The following is a 17,592-nucleotide window of genomic DNA, read 5'->3' as shown; positions in this document are numbered from 1 at the left end:
CAACGCAGCTATTATTTTCTTCATTTAATATTTTTCATCTGACTTCACTATTTTTGCCACTTTCTCACTGAACAATTACGTTGGATCTCTGGGGTGGGCTGAGGGGATACTGTTCAAGTTCACACCAGTCAGACTAGAGAAGACTGAGAGACAAGTTACCTCTCTCAGCTCTGCTTCCCACACTGAAGGTCTTGTTAAAGGACTTGCCCAACCTTCTGAATAGCCTCTCCCTAGCTTTTTGCCCCTTTAAAAAAATTATGTTTAACTCTTTTCCTGACTTTAAAATTATAGGTACTCATGATAAAAACTGGAAATTATAGAATAGAAAGCAAAAGGTAAAAATTATTCAACCATTCTCCTACAACTCAGAAATGATATAGGTTAACTATGAGTGTATTTCCCTTCAATGTTTCTTCGTCAGGATACACACACACACACACACACACACACCCCTATGATGTATCCTTATTTTGAAATAATTACAGATTTGTAGTGTCTTGACTTTTTCATACAACATTATATCTTGACCATTTCCCCTTTCATTAAAAATTCTTAAATCACTGGTCATTTTGCAGTGAGAGGCTGATCATATTTGTTGGGAAATACTATTTGTAATGGATTCTAGAATAATTACATAAACTGCAAGAGAAAATCATGCAATTTCAACTTAGTTAGAACAGTTAGGTAAAACAGTTGTCATTTTCTGATGATTTTTGGTGGCTCTTAAGCACGACAAAAGGACTGTTAAGCTCTTTACAATAACATTTCTAATACATGTGATTACTACCTTACTTCAATTTTTTCAAAGGAAACCTCCTCATTTAAAGGATCTTTAAGTAGTATGTTTTTCCCTCTTATAAAAAACATTCATCCAGATACTCAAAAAAAGTAAGTTGCCCTTCTTAAGATACACAGACCCCTCCTCCCACCTCCAACTCTCCTATATGAAGTTAGGACAGACTTCTTTGAGTTTGTCTTAGAAATTGCCTAACATATGTACTTTAATTTCCTAAAAGTAAGCTGAAGAGTGGTAATAAAGTTAATTAAACAGGAGGCAAATGAATACTTAAGAACCAACATTTATGGAAGCAATTTCAGGCAAATCTGTGATTTAATAACGTTAATCATTGTTCTTTACTTATCAAAAAAATTATTGAAAACCTACTATGTGCCAGGCATTTTGCAATATGCTGTTGATAAAAAATGAAAAGATACAATCCCTGCTCTCCAAAGGATCACAAAGTAATGGGAGTAACAGACTTACATAATTAAAGGAATATGGTAAGTGCCTATAAAAGACACAGGCTTAGTGGGGGCCTGGGAGCTAGCTGTCTGGCTTGGTAAAGAGGTAATGTGTTAGCAGTGTTCTGGAGGCTGAGTAGGATCATCAGCTTTAAGGGTGAGAGGATGGCAGTGGGGTTCCCCAGGCAGAAGGAGCAGCTCATGAACGGGAACCAGAGATAGGCGTCGCACTGTTCAAAACACCCGGAATGCTCTGAAAGAATTTAAGCAGGGAAATGACTTGATCATAGTTTGGCTCCAGAAAGATCTGCAAAATGGTCAATGGAAGATATTTTTGTGCACCTGGAGCTCCCGGAGACATGTTGCAGGATAAGATATAGGGGCACCACTGACAGGGCAAGATATTTCACTGGCCTACACGCAGGGCTCCCAACCTTCAGAGTGATTCAGAATCATCTGGACGACCAGTCATGAAATACAGATCATCAGGCTCCATTCCCAGACTTTCTGATTTGGTAGGTATGGGACGATGCCTAAGAATGTACATTTCTAACAAGTTCTCAGATAGCTTAAGGTGACTTCTAGGATCTTGATTTAAGTAACTGAGCAGATGCTGGTGCCATAAAACAGAGGAGGGAAAGAATGAAGCAAGTGCTTCCATACCCAGCAACCTCCCTTCCTTCTTGATGCTGTTCCTCTATTTCTCCAAGATTTGCAAGTTACCTGCTGGCTGTCTCCCTACCCTTCCCTGTGAGCAGAATCTCTGTTAGCTTATGATAGACTTCAATGGACAATGTCACTGATTATGAAAGTGGGAGTTTGATGCTCCTCTTGGGTGAGACATTTCTACTTTAATCATCCTCCTGAAACCACACCTCAGCTGAATGCACTGACTCCAGTAGGAATTTCATGTACTACCACAGACAATCTGCAGGATTCATTCCTGGATAGTGGGGTGGGGGGGCTATTGCTATCCCTCATTGAACAAATCTTGCCCCGACAATGCACAGAGACAGGCGGATATACATGATAGACGCCGGTTACAATTTCTATTTTTTGGACTTTGCCCCAGATTCTTTCCTTATCTTTGCCAAGAAAGAACAGCAGTGACTTTTTTTTTTTCAGCAGTGACTTTTAAAGAAATCTCCAGTTAACTGTAATCTAATAACCTTCTGCTTTAAATAACTTGCTCTAATTATACAATCAGACAGTGATCATAAAATCTTCTCTGAATCAAATTACGCAAATGTGTGTATAGACATACACACTCTCACACTGCTCAGGAAAAGTGACTTTACCCCATTTTATAGCGGATTCTTCATCTGTACAATTAGGATTATAACTTAACTTACAGGGTCTTGGGTGGATTAAATGAAATAATGCTCATAAAGTGTCTAGTCCACTGTCCTGTATAATAAAGATTCTCTTCCCTCCTTTATTTTCTCCTTGATGATTTGTTACCTAGCCACTCTGGTAGGAAGTGACCAAACTTTGGACATCTTCGAAAGGCACCACTGTTTGGAATGAGTGAACTCACAGACAGTGGTGACATCATATTGACCAGGGATGACCCAGTGAGCTCACTGGAGACTTCCACAGGTCATTCTGCACACTGCATCAGTAGATGCTGAAGACTATTTTTTTTTTTTTTGAAGACCATTTTTCTAATTTAAGATTCTACTTATTTATTTGAGAGAGAGAGAGAGCAGGCATGCACAAGCATGCACAAGTGGGGGCAGGGGTTGCAGTAGAGGGAGAAGGAGAAGACTCCCGCCAAGCGAGCAGGGAGCCAGACAGGACATGGGCGGGAGCTAGAACCCAGGACCCTGGGTTCATGATTTGAGCAGAAGCTCAACTGACTGAGCCACACAGGCAGCTGTGAAGACTATTTTAATGATAACAGTTGCTTCTTTTAAGTTAGTTTTTCTTAGGCTTCTCACGCTACCACTTCCCTCATTCCCACTCCAATCCCAACAGTTCTTGCATTTTTTATTTTAATGTGCTCATTTGCTTATGACTTGAAGTACTCCAACCCTTTTCTACAATAGGAAAAAAACAGGATTAAGGATAACCAAAAGAGTTGAGAGGATTCTGTATTCTGGCCTTCACTTTCCCAACTGTCAGTTCTATATGTTTATTTATTTATTTATTTATTAAAGATTTTATTTATTTAGAGAGAGGGGGGAATGCACGCTCTCGAGCAGGGAGCCTGATGCGGGGCTCGATTCCAGGACCCTGAGATTATAATCTGAGCCGAAGGCAGAGGCTTAACCCACTGAGCCACCCAGGCACCCCTGTAGGTTTTAAAGAGTATCACAGCTTGTTTTTATACCAGCAATGTTCACACTTTTGGAGCTTTATCCTGGCTCCCATGAACATCTGGTCAGTAGATACTTGTAAGCTCTCATTTGAACACTGTACCAGTTATTTATTGAGTATTTACTGTTTAGGAACTCTGCAAAATCTATTTCCTACCTATTCCCATATACATATTCATTCCCACTCTATAACCATTATCCACATCACCTCAGATGTTTTTATAAAAATCCTAGGAGGAGAGATATAGAACATGCTTTAATTACCTCTTATCATGAACACTAATAAAGCTATTTGTTTTCCAACCTTGGAAAGGCACCATTCTCCAGATTCTGACGGGTTGCATTTCCCATACTTTGAGTAGAGTTCACTGCATAACAACGTTATACTGGATGGGAAATCTTTGTCAGGAAATTTGATTATTTCTAAATTCATTTTATTTGTGTCCCCTGCTGTGCCCCTCCTCCCCGCCACCAGACTCAGTTAAAGGGTATATGACAATATCCGGTCAATATTAAAGTAAATGTCTAGAGGGAATCTCTAATAATATTGTGTAGGGGAAAAAAACCAAGTTGAAATCATTTGTAAGAGAACTGAACAAGTCCTGCTTCACTGCATGGATGAGAAATTGGACTTGGCATTACGATCGGGCTCGATGGCTCCACTTCCTGGAAAACCCCTAAAGAAAGTTTGCTTTTTTTTTTTTTTTTTTAAGATTTTATTTATTTGACAGAGATCACAAGTAGGCAGAGAGGCAGGCAGAGAGAGAGGAAGGGAAGCAGGCTCCCTGCTGAGCAGAGAGCCCGATGCGGGGCTCGATCCCAGGACCCTGGGATCATGACCTGAGCTGAAGGCAGAGGCTTAAACCACTGAGCCACCCAGGTGCCCCAAGAAACTTTGCTTTTAAAGTTGATGCTCCCATAGCTTAGTCTATTCCGTCAAGCGTGTTCATCTGTAGTAAGTTTAGTAGATTTTACCTATAAGCGAGGGCTCGGTTCGACAAGCTCTCGTACTCACCTATGAATCTTATGATCCTTCGGAGTAAGGGGTTCAGGTAACAGCATTCTCCGGTCAGGATGGTTTTCTCCTGGGCAATCAAAGATTCTCTGGTTGACTTTATGAAATACATGGATATCTCACCAATAAAAATCTGGAGAAGGAATGTTTAAGAAATGTCAAGTTGGAGAGAACAGTCTGATAAAGGAGACCAGTGACTTTAAAAAACCAAGAGCAAAACCCAAACTTTTGAGGCTCCAGATCCTTTTAAAAGATGTCATGCTGCAGGGAGTGAGGTTTAATTAGTAGCTTGTATTTACTTCTTCAAAAGAATTAGAGATGGCAATAACTGATCATTTTGGTGAGGTTTCAGGCAATCCTATCAAATTCTAAATTCATATAAAAACACAAGTTGCCATAATAAATTGTAATAGAATCTATGATAAGGCTCACTCGTGCTGGGACTAAATTCTTTTAACCGAATGGGTGAGCTGCAATGCTGAGAAATGACTGGGACAGTCGTATGCCCAACAAGGCATCATAAGTACACATCATGATGAATTATGACTTTGTTATGTGGCAATACATTATTTACCTGATAAATCTTTATTTGAACATATTGGTCTGAGCTATACTTCTCACACTGTGAACTGGCTGACCGTCCCTCTTTATAATTGGCATTTCTCTCATTATCTGGAACTAATATGTATATAGTACCATATAAATCATAATGCCTTTGTGTAGATTGTTTCTTGATTATGCTTCTCGCACTCAGGGAGGTGTATTCCTATTGAAAATAAGGAACCGGTGGGAGGTAAGTTGTCACCAACTTACCATAGTAAGCTGTCATCAACTCACCACCAACTCATCATCAACTGAGAATCATCAGCGAAGAATAAAGTTAGTAATTACCATGATCTTTTGGTAACTAGGTGTCAGGTGCTTCATCATAGTATTTTTCATGCTCAGCAGGTCCCTAGTGTAGGCATTATTACCCTTGTTTTACTGGTGAAGAAAGTTCAGGACCCCCCAGAGCACACAGCTGGCATGTGGGATCACTGGGCTGGTTTCCAGGACGCCTAAATTCCGAAGTTCACACTTTCCACCACATCATATGCCATTTTTATTTTTCTCATCCCAACTTTGACATTCCCCCAGAAGAACGTGACCTTAGAGATGTTCTTTGCGAGGCACACGCTTATGGTGTTAGATAAACTTTATCACTGTGTAAGAGTTCCCCCTTTCCTCACATTCCTCCTGTCATTACGGAATATCTGTTCAGATGGATAAAGGCGACAACATCGTGAGTGGCACGTGGGTGTGGAAATTGAACTGTAGAATTGTAAAACTGGTGTCGTTTATGGAAATTTTCTGCTTTACGAGCAAGGAAACTGAAGGACTCGGGGATGTGGCCGCACGTGGTCAGACAATAACAGAGGCAGCCCTGGAATGTAGCCGTTACCCCTCACCCCGTGTGCCCGTGTTATCCTGGTTGCACAAATATGACATCTGCTGTGGCTCAGACGGGTTAAATAATCTGTCCAAGGTCAGGGCTCGTAAGTCACAAACCCCAGCTCTGAAGCCAAGAAGACCTGGTTCCAAGAGCCTTCATGTTCACGACTTACACTTTTACTTGGAAGTGACTCAAGAAAAGTAGTTGAACATAGAAGACAAAACAAGTCAAGTGGACTGTGTTTTAAATACTGAAAAACTCAGATGCTATTAAAATACAGGACAGAATGGTGTTGGGGACATAGAACTGGAGGCCAGTCAGAATGGGACAGGACGATGGCAGGAGGAGACAGGACTCGGGGTCTGATGGGCACACAATGGCGTGTATCACGCTGGCAGATGCTAAGGATGGCTGTTCAGACTTAGCGCTTTTTTGTGCCTAATGTCCCTTGGAATTAACAATGCATTGATGCTCTGCCATGGACAAATATTTCAATAGCTTTAAGAACTCAGCCCGCCCTCTTTTCTAGGAACACCTCTCTCTGCTAAAATAAGGTGCCGAGGGGTTTTGTTTGTCCTGACTACACATGATGGAACTGCATTGCCATTCTTTATCTTAGTGAACAGATGGGGACAAATTCATGCATGCTTGGATACGTGAACCAGTATTTCCTTGAGGGAGCTTTCTCCGATTCCAGAGACTAGCTCCAACATTCTTGTTATACATGGATTTCTTACCTTGTGTTTCTCTTTTCGATTTCTTACCAGAAATCGTTACATATTATTGTTGTTGTTGTTCTTTGTCATGGGATGTCCTGTCTGTCTTATTCTTGGTTATACTCCCCCAGGGCTTAGCCAAGTGTAAGGTACAAAGTAGTTATTCAATGCTGAGTGAATTAAGCATATCAGATTAATGAAGGTCTTTTGGAATACAAGTTTAATGAGGTAGATTATAAAGAACACAAAACGATATCCGTCATGTATCCTTCCAGACCCAGTGAAAAGGTCACTACCCTTCCCAAAGCCTTTGCCAGTCCCCTCAGGAAAAGAGGGACCCTGTCTTGTCATTGTCTCCACAACACATTATAGAGATCTCTATCCTGACATCTATCCCATTAACTGCAATTATTGTTTGTAAGTCCTTCTTCGTTTGGCTATGTTGTCCTAATAGGAAGGACTTCTGCCATTCCCTGTATAGTGCTTAGAACAGGGACTGATACATAGTAGGCTCAGTCAATATTTGCTGAATGAATAAAAGGTTGAATCTTTAGAGGACCTACTTAGAGATAGAATCCTCTGACCTTAATTTCTCTGAAGACAAACAATGCAGGAAATTGACAATATGCACAAGAAAGCACACAATTCTCAGTGTATTGCTTAAGATGAAATAAAAACCAAGGGTTAAGTAATCCAAAGTGAATTATCTCTTCAAACTAAATTCACTCGTACACTCTTTTTGCATCTGATAGTTCTGGAGAGGGAGCACCCACTCTGCCAGGAGTTGTTTTAGCACTGGAGGCAGAGACGTGAACAGATGTCTGGTGTGTCTGAGTGTGTAGGGAGGGCACAGAAAACTAATAAATACATCATGTAATGTCATGAAATGACATATGATTACAAAGCAAATCAGGGAAATGGAATGGAGGGTGATAACCACATAAGGATAAACATGAGAAGAAATGAGCATCGCTGGCCTTAGCCATTTCAGAAGCCCAGAACATTCTTATTCTATAGGAAAGAGATGTGCGCATTCTAGAAATTCTCCATTTAGTGAAGCTTTCTACTACTCACACATGAGGGCAAAGAAAGCAAGAAAATGTGTGAGAGAATCCAGACACATCCTATTCTTGTTAAAGATACACATGTGCATACACACACACCCACATAAAAATCTCAACAAAATCATTCCAGGTCATACCAAACCAAACCAAACTTATCACGCAAAAGGGCACCGGGCTCAAATAAAATATCCACAAGTCAATCCCAAGACCGTCACATCAAAGGTAATAAGCAGTACAAGAATTGTTCCTGTTGGCCAACATTATTAAAATTCCAATTAAGGTATAAAGCATAAAAGAAAAAAAAACCAGAGCAAGGACACATACTATACTATATACAATTCTTGGAATATATTAAGTGATAATAAATGTTTACATAAGGAAGAAAGGAAGGAAAGGAAGGAGAGGGAGGAAGGGGGTCATGTTATAACTACCAGGTAGGAAAATATTCCTGGTCTTCAGTTACGACTGTGATGGACATAAAGGTTGCTGAAGAAGCAGCCCAGCGCTCAGGCTCCAGTGAGCGGGCTTCGTGGATGTTCATTTTTCTGTATTTTACCGACCATACCTAAGGTGTTATTTGTCCATCTACTGGGTCCCATAGTCTCATTTAGGGCCTGGTTATGCTTGGAGAGAGTGAGAGAATTCTGCTTGATAAGGGAAAGGGTCTCTCTTCTTTCCTGCTAGGCCTCCAGCCCACACTGAACACCATTTTGTACAAGGCGGCAGGTTTATGACTCTGGTTTTGATGGTGGCTGGGTTCCTCTATCTCTGTCTCTGCCACACACTCTGCCTCTGTCTACCCCTCTGTTCAGAGAGCGACTGGGACATGTGGGACTCTCCAGGTATTTGGCCCTGGCTGTCTTATTACGGCCTTTCTGACTGCTGGTTAACAAACATCATATCACTCACAGCAAATGAGAGTACCCTCTGGTGAGAAATGACCAAGGCCAAGTTCTAGGTCTGGCCGTGAATGAACTGCAAATGAATTTCATTGGTGCATTTCTTATCCCCCAGCTATGCTGGCTACAACCCCGTGTGACATAAGACATTTAGATAATAGTAAATATACATTAAGTAATGAGGATAACTTTTCTTTGTTGATAAAGTTGTATTTCAGATATATAAACCCAAATGGCAAATAAGTAAATAATCCTGGAATGTAGTGCATCAGTTCGGTGTGTTTTAGTTTATTTATTTTTTTAACATTTTATTTATTTATTTGAGAGAAAGCAAGAGCTAGAGAATGAGACAGAGCATGAGCAGTGGGGAGGGGCAGAGGGAGAAACAGGCTTCCTGCTGAGCAGGGAGCCCAACACGGGGCTCAATCCCATGACCCTGGGATCGTGACATGAGCTGAAAACAGATGTTTAACTGACTGAGCCACCCAGGCGCCCCACAGTGTGTTATCTTATAGACTTCACTTCTTCAAGGAGATCTGGTAAGTGATAAATAAGTGATAAAAATGCAAAATATTTAGGGGACAGTTTTTATATTTCAAAATAAAAAGAGTTTGCAGGAAATAGTCGTCACTGGAAGATGTATTACAATCCCATATTGTAAGGGGGAGTCACTGCATGTTATATGTGGTTGTCACTAAAAAGAGCATCTAGAAACTCTGGAATTTATGTTTTGAGCTCACACACATGCTAGCTGTGGCTCTGGTACTTGGCAAGATCAAAATCATTGCTGTTTCTTGAATGTGGGCTGTAGGGTTGAAATCTCAGCTCTCTCCTCCCTTGATGTGTGATTTTGGGCAAGTAATTGAACTTTCTGAGCCCCAGTTTTTCTTTTTTTTCATGACCTTGAAAAAGAGGGTAATAGCTATACCTGAAAACAGTTGAGAGTATTAAAAATGTACGTCAAAGCATCTGTAGGTGCTCAAGGAATGTTTGTTGTCTTTACTTCCTGGTCTATCCAGGCAAGAATGTCTGTTGAGAATGGTTTTTAAAAAAATCACTGTCTCCAGTCCTGGAGTAAGGAAACATGGTATGACTATAGCTCTGCTCTGCCCCTAACCAGGTATTTGACCTTGGACCAATTGCTGGACCTCCCGGGGCCTCCGTTTCTCATCTGTAGGACTAGAAGACCTCTCCTGTGCTTTCCAGCTCCAACATTTTTTGCCTTTATGATAGGAACTGACAAGAGAGGGCTGATTAAGGGAAACTGAAATCATATAATTGGGTTGTAATCTCAGTCCCATTGGTTAAACTCCCCAGGGCCTTATTTCACTTTGCCCTCACCAAGTCATCTTCCCTTCAGCAAAGAGGATGCAACCCACTCCAGAGTCATCCTGTTGCCTGATACCTCTGTCACTTGGGTTCCTAAAGGACGGCAGAGGCTGGAGGCCCCCTCTCTGGGATTTCTGGGTATTATACTCTGAGGAAGAGGAAAGGGTTCTTTGTACACTTCCCAATATTGTGTCTAAATATCTTCAGGGCTTTCAGTCCCAGGCATTTTTGGATGCTTCCAGTATTCTCCTGAGAGGCTTCTATATAGTCCTGAGCATTTCCAAGAAAGGCAGGCATGGTCTTTGCAGTAGATTTTGCTTAGTGACCCAGGAAATTTAAAATGTACAGACTGTGCTGCCAATTCTGACCGCCAACATCTTCACGTTCTGCTCTAATCTTCCCCAGTGAAGGTCACGGACAACCCAGATCTGCAGAGGCATCCTGGTCCTCTCCATTGCTGAGCGCTGGTTGGTTCAAGAGCTCTTGACTTCTGCTTTAATTACATCTAAGTGTAAGTAAGGAATTCAGCTCTAGGGACTTCCTATGCCTTTTACAAATCAAGCCTTCAATGGAGTCAAGGCCATCTGCATGACGGCATTTTGAAAATTGTTCAGCAACTGGGATAATAAGTGTTTATGCATCAGAGGCTCCCCACTGGTGTGACTCCGGGGGCCACATCTACCCATTCAGAAGGCGGTCTTCAGTTGATACCTGTTATAAAACGTAGCACCAAGGTGGTATGCTTATTTCCGAAGCACAGTGGTCTCTTATCCCTTTTTTCCTGGACAGTGGATACCAGAGAAATTGGAATTTAAAATGGGTTAAGTAGAATACTGCTCTCAGTGAAAAGTAAAATGCATAAGGAAATTGACCAGCATGTATTTTTAGGCAAAGAGTCTTTTCAAGAAGCAAATTATCAAAGCGCCTTAACAATGATCAGCAATCATTAGAAGGGGCATCTCAAAGACGGTAAGCAAGTCTCCCTTTGGGATGATGTGGGGGGAAGAGATAATCTGTGAAGGAATTTAGAGCACTCATGTGCAGCATAGACAGAAGATGGGGAAACACATTTTTTTTTAAGTTAAAAAACAATCCACAACCATTAATGGGTACCTATAAATCTTTCCCAGAAAAAAAAATGTCATTTTAAAGACGGAGTGCATTAGCATCAACAGCAGCAAAATCATGTCTCATGATTAAAAAAAAAACAAACAAAAAAACAAAAAGGAAGTCATGTGATCATGTACGAAAGGGAAAAAGATGTGAATTATGAAGTGCTAAAAGGGGCTTCAACGGATGAGATTGTTCAGAGCCTGGAAGAGCAGGTTCAGAGGCTGCGCAAAGAAGCACAATGTGTCCTTTGTCTCAGCAGCTGCGACCCACGTCAGCCAGCCAACAGACTTGCACTCAGTGAGAGCCTACTCTGTTCCACACTGTGCTTTGGGCTTTTATACTCACTTCAAGAGTTGACAGCCCGGAAACCCCCCCAAATGAAGAGTCACAATTTCCTCCAAATTGTGCCTTTCTATCAAATTGTGTTTGTCTCTTCCTTTCCTAGGAAATTTGAGATTAGCCTTATATATGCATGCGTGCACGGCTGCATGCAAACTGTGAGCTGTTTCAGAGCTCGCAGGCTAGACCTCAAATGTGCTGTTGCTTCAATACTAAATACTCCCCTTGTCACTTTGTTGGGAGTCCAAGGAAAAGGTTTCATAGCCATTTTCTCATGCCTTGCGGGGCTGGGACTGAGGTAAAATAAAGGTAAATCAGATTCTCCGCTGAGTTAAATCCTCTTATCCAAACAGACTCTCTGCCCTGGACTCTGAGTGTATAAGTTTCCTCAGGAGGCCAGAGGCAGCAGGCACCCAGGGTTTCCACACTGGTTAGTATGCACCCTGCAGATTTCTCGGAAGTGCGGGCTACTGCTTTTGGCTGAACAGTTCTGGACACAATAAATCCCCCAAGCTCTAACCTTTCCTGAAGATCTGAGACAGCCGTGGCCTGTCCCTGTGCAGTTTATCCCATGAGGCTTTGCCTCAACGTGATGCTGATCTCTTCTGACAGCAGCGCACAAAAGGAGAAATAGGAAATGACAGGGCAAACGCTCAGCAGAGTCTTTCCCCTTGTGCCTTTCCTGTGCGTCCCCGCAGCCGTGAATGGGGCTGTTAATGCCCATCCCCAGGGACAAACAGCAGTGGAAGGTGCTGGGTTTTCCTATGGCTAATGTGCTTGAGAATGCACAGAAAACCTGCATGCAGGTTGAGCTACTTGTTTGAAAACTGACATTAGTTGATATCGTACAAGTCACCCCAGAGGGTCTTGCCTTCCTTCTATTCCAGCGAAAACAGGGAATGGGTCTAAGGAAGGAATAAACAATGGTAACAAAAACTCTGTGCTGTTCTGTGAAAACCGGAAGAGCCACAGAGTGTAAAAATCAAACTCCAGAAAGGAAGTTGAGACTTAGGGCTTGGGAACATGACATGTGGAACTTTCCAACCAGAATGTCTTTAAAAAAAAAAAAAAAAAAAGCTTTCATGGAATGTTAGAACTGGAAAGATTTTGGAGATCATTAGCCCAACCCCTCCTTTTATTTACAGATGAGAAACTGAGCCTCTAGAGGGAGCATGACTCACCAGAGGTCACGCAATTATCGGAGGCAGAACCATGACTGAGATCCTTGCCTCTCCTGACATACTCAACCTGAGACCTGCTGACTGCAGCGTGAAGGGAACGGAGCATCCACACTCAGAAACAGGGGCTGTGCGGAGTTAGACACTTGGGATCTTGATCCCCGTGGCCCAATAAAGGCTGCTCTTGGACAAGCCATACCTCCCAAGGATGGGACAGAAGAACTGAAAACAGTTCCCGCCTCCCAGGGTATCAGAAGAGTTCTGCTCTGTACCCTGACGCTGCTCACTTATTTTTGGGTCCTAGGGGAAGATCAAGAGTTCTGCTCTGTACCCTGACGCTGCTCCCTTATTTTTAGGTCCTAGGGGAAGATCAAGCACTGTCGGCGGGGTTCCAAAGCCACTCGGCTCTCTGCCATTAACCTGTCAGCTGTAATCAGCCTTGGCTTCTAGCAATGCCCCTCATTTGGGAGCAAAAGGAAAGTGGAACCAAATGGGCAGCTATCTGTTCAGTCACCTACAGAACTAGCTGGACCTTCAGTGAGCCATTTAACCTAGTTAAGTCTCAAGGTTCTCAACTCAGAAATGAAGGGAACTGGACCACATCCTTTCTCTATGTTGTTTGGGGGATCTCTTTTCTATTTTGCTGGGATGTTGGGAGGATAAATTAGGCAAAAACTACAGAATATAAACAAATTAAGATGTCATGCTTATAACCCTCACTTAATGGAATACTCCTCAGCTTGTATCTTAGGGACCTGCTAGCATTATTGGTCACATTGTTCATCCAGAGAAGCAAAGAAATGGAGAGGGTTCCACACCTGAGAGCCAGAGTAGAACTGCAAGTTCTTAGTCCTCAGTTCACTGCTTCTTGACCATACCCTTTGACTTCCCAGTGGAGCAACTGACTCCCCTGTGAATTTGTGTCATTTGGGGAAAAGTAATCAATGGAAGAGACAGGATCAAACTTTGCAACCAGGAGAACAGTTTCTGCTGAAAATCTTAGAATGAAAGAACTATCATTTTTGCCCAGGGAGGTTCATCATCAAAAACTATCATTTTTGCCCAGGGAGAACATTCTTCACTAAGTTCTGTTTTCCTATTTTTGTTGGTTCTTTTTTTTTTTTTTTGCTATGTGTGTTTTCTTTATTAGAATTGAGAGTTTCAAGTCTAATTAGAGATTGGTCATTTCACAATTACTGCCAGAAGAACTAGAGTATACAATGTTTTAAAAATGGATCTTTTGATTTGAAAATAATACACATTCATGTAGAATTTGGAAAGGAATATATAAAAGTATAAAAGAGAAGAAAAAATTAACTGTACCATTAGCACTCATAGATAATAGCTGTGAATTTTTAGTTATTTCGTACTAGTCTTTTTATATATAATTATAAATGTGGGATTATCTTGCAACACACAGAAGGTATCTTCTTAGGGTCATTAAATAGACCCACAGACAACCACATGCTACATTTGGCACTGGTCTACTTGGAAGGAACCATAGCTTGCCAACAGGGAAGCATCACGTGCTCCTCTTCGGCACGTGTCTTCACAGTGGTCCAGCAGAGTCATGGAGCTCAGGTGCAAGAGACCATAGACACATCAAAGGATGCAAGAGCCACTGTGGTTAAAAGCCCCCCGCCCTATAGAAGTCAACATATGGTGTAGCAACTCCATAGGCATAGCCTTCAAGGTCCTACAATGGATGTGCCAAATTTCCAGAGTCATTGCACTTAGAAGTCATAGCACGGCAGCTCCTTGGGTAGTCATAGTTCTCGGAGTCCGGGTGCAATTCACCAATCAGGGGTTAATCTTGCCTAGCAACACAGTTGATACATACCACCTTTTCCTTTTCTAGGGAAGCAGACCCAGAAAATTAAAAGAAGGTCAGATTCTCTTGTGAAAGGGAGAAAGATTTTACATGCAATACTGTACACACTTTTTTAGCCCTTAAAAAATCTTAACATTAAATCAAAAGCCTGTTTCATTGCTATTAAAGGTGTTTCAAAAACACGGCTGCCTCCTAATGTATTGACACAATCCTCTAAGACTGTGTATTTAGCTAGTTCCAAGTTTTCCATTGAAATTACTGTTGACATGAACATCCCTACACACAAATCCTTGTGTTTATGTAAAACTGATTATTTCCTTAACGTAAATTCAGGGACTGGAATTAATGACTGAGTCTGAAGTTTACAAACTTTTAATATATCTTACTTCAACTAGAACTGTGTGAAAGTTTCTGTACCTTCAACAACACGGTGTTTCTTTAAAACATTTGCCAATTTTACATAAAGGGGGAATACTGTTCTTGTCAAAATTACTTTTCTTTGATAATGGGTAAGTTTAGAAATGTTCAGGCACACAGTCAATTTAGTTTTGTTACTTGTCTATTCTTGTCTTCTGTTTTTATTTGGGGAAGCTCATTTTTTAAAGGATAAGTAAATATTAAGGATATTTACATTTGAGTTGTATATCCTGTAAACTTTTTGTGGTCTTTTTCTTGGTTAGAAACGCTTATTTTTAGGTAGACAAGTGTATCAATCCTTTTCTATACGCTTGCATCAACTTTCGTAAGGGGGATTGTTTTTGCTACCAAGTGTGATTTTGTGGGTGTGCATGCAGACTTTTTAAGTGTTTAAAATCCATATTTTTCTTGCTTTGTAATGTGCACTAAAAAGCCTTCCATTTATTTTTAGGCTCTGGGACATTTTATAGAATTACAGATTTTCTATTCCTTGAGAGTTTGAAGGAATTTTTATTACAGCTACATGTCCTCAGTACCATTTTATGAGATAAATTTTAGATATGTTTAAAAATTCATTCTGTTTTTATTCACTATTTCACTTTTCTACATCTTTTTAGGGCATTGTTAGTAAATTATCTTTTCATAAAATATTATCAATTTTATTGAGAAGAAAGCATTTACTGGCAGACACTTGTAAATACAATTTATTTTTTTAAGATTTTATGTATTTGAGAGAGAGACTGAGGGAGAGAGAGAGAGAACGCACATGAGCCAAGGAGGGGCAGAGGGAGAAGCAGACTCCCCACTGAGCAGGGAGTCTGATGTGGGACTTGATCCCAGGTCTCTGGGATCATGACCTGAGCCAAAGACAAATGCTTAACTGCATGAGCCACCCAGCTGCCCTGTAAATACAATATAGACTTTTAAAGGTTTATGTATTTTTGCTTATACATATATATATATATATGCATATATATATATATATATATGTTTTAACTTTTTTTACTTCTGCCTTTCTTATATTAGACTATCTAGGGGGTTGTACATTCTGATTTTCAAAGAATCAGCTCCTGATTTTACTTGTTAATTCTATTTTTTTCTGATTCATTAATTTTTTTTGGCCCTTATTTCTCCTACTCAGTTTCCCTTGCTTAATTTAGGGTTTTGTTTTGTTTTGTTTTTTTGGATGGAAAAAATCTCTCTAATTCCGAGTAGTAATTACAGGAAAACCTAGGCATTGATATATATCCTGGGACTAGGAAGAAGAGAGGAAAATACATTAGTAAGTCAATATATCACTCAGAGAGATGTCTAAATACGTAAGAAAATGATACGCTTCTGAGACAGAAAGACATCAGGACATGATTCTGGAGTAAGTCTACTGCCGCAGTTCCTGGGTTTCTAAGTGGAATATCGTTCTCTTCAGGTACAGGAAGTTGGTCTGTGATTCTGAAGAGGGTGAAAAACAGTTTCCAGCCAGGTTCTTTGTTCCCCTACTTCTAAACACTTAGTACATGCCAGACACTGTGCGGAGTTATTCGTACGAACCGTCTTATTAAAATCTCATGAGAGCTCCATGAAATAGGGAGTCCTGTTGTCCCTGTTTTATGGTGGGGGGAGGGGAGCAATAGAGCGATTCGCCCAAAGTCACATAGACAGGATGGGAATCCAGGTGTGTTAGACTGCAGAGCTTGTATTTTTAACCACCCCAAAACACCGCAGTTTTATCACTGCTGACCTTAATTGCTACAGCATAGTCTTATCATTTAAGGGCATGGGCGGGGGGGCTTGTAGAGCCAAGGATCAATGATCAAAATGAAATTAAAGTACTATGACTCATTATACCTGTATTCTTTCTCCTCAAAATTCTATTCCATTACTCATCTTAAAGCAAGCAAAACATTTACATAGAAAATACTTGAACTGAATGTCCGAGCCATCGGAATATTTCTCAGCATGCCAGTCAATATTTTTATTACCAAAAGAGGGGAGAGGAAGAGGGTAGGGGGGAGAAGGGGGCAGAGCTGGGGGAGACGGCTCTTAGGAGAGATACGGAGAAATGACAGCAGAGATTACATCCCAACTAATCTGACCTTGTAGCCTGTTCAGACACAGAAAGGTTTATCTTAAAACACTCACGAAGTCGTTTTTAAAATTGAAATTAAAATGTCTAAGGGTTCAAACCCTTTACCGGATCTGTGAGTTTATGCTTTTGAAACAGTTTCTCTTGAGAATAGTCCAGCCAATTCTTTTGCCTCATGAGGGAGAAGAATGAAATAAATGAAGGTAAAGTTGCAGCTGAATTGAACGTAATGTAATGTGAACACAGCCAGAGCCACCAAGGATGAATCACAGCAAACTTCAGGTCAAACGATTCTCCCAACGGCCCCTCTGGAAGTTCAATCAAAACAGCAGGAGACGCAGGCCCTGGGGAGTCTGTTCCACTCTGATCTGAGTCTTTAAATCAGCGCCAGCATTTACATTTGAGACCTCTTCTGAATACCACCCGCAGCATATCACCCCCCCCCACCCCTCCAGAGCACAGCGGCTGCTCTTAACTAAAGTACTAGCCAATCAAGCCTGTTGATTTAGAACATTCCCACTTACTTACAAAATGCATATATTTATATACATTCAGATGCCAAAAACAAAAGCCACCTATAAAAGACAAGACCTATTTTAATGAGATTTTTTTTTTT

General features: G+C 41.0%; 1 protein-coding gene across 1 annotated transcript in view; it reads right to left on the bottom strand.

Moving 5' to 3' along the window:
* The window catches only part of PLPPR1 (phospholipid phosphatase related 1), a gene marked incomplete at both ends in the record, with an annotated part of 107,763 nt that overhangs the window by 22,593 nt on the left and 67,578 nt on the right, over positions 1-17,592 (bottom strand). Inside the window, one exon of the mRNA XM_080820001.1 lies at positions 4,576-4,708. Coding sequence (XP_080676127.1) covers positions 4,576-4,708 — 133 coding nt within the window. The remainder of the gene's footprint in view (positions 1-4,575; positions 4,709-17,592) is intronic.

This window comes from Martes martes (genome assembly GCF_963455335.1).
Source record: "Martes martes genome assembly, chromosome: 12".
NCBI lineage: Eukaryota > Metazoa > Chordata > Mammalia > Carnivora > Mustelidae > Martes > Martes martes.
The sequence above is the reverse complement of the archived record's forward strand: the minus strand, read 5'-3'. Positions and strand labels throughout refer to the sequence as shown.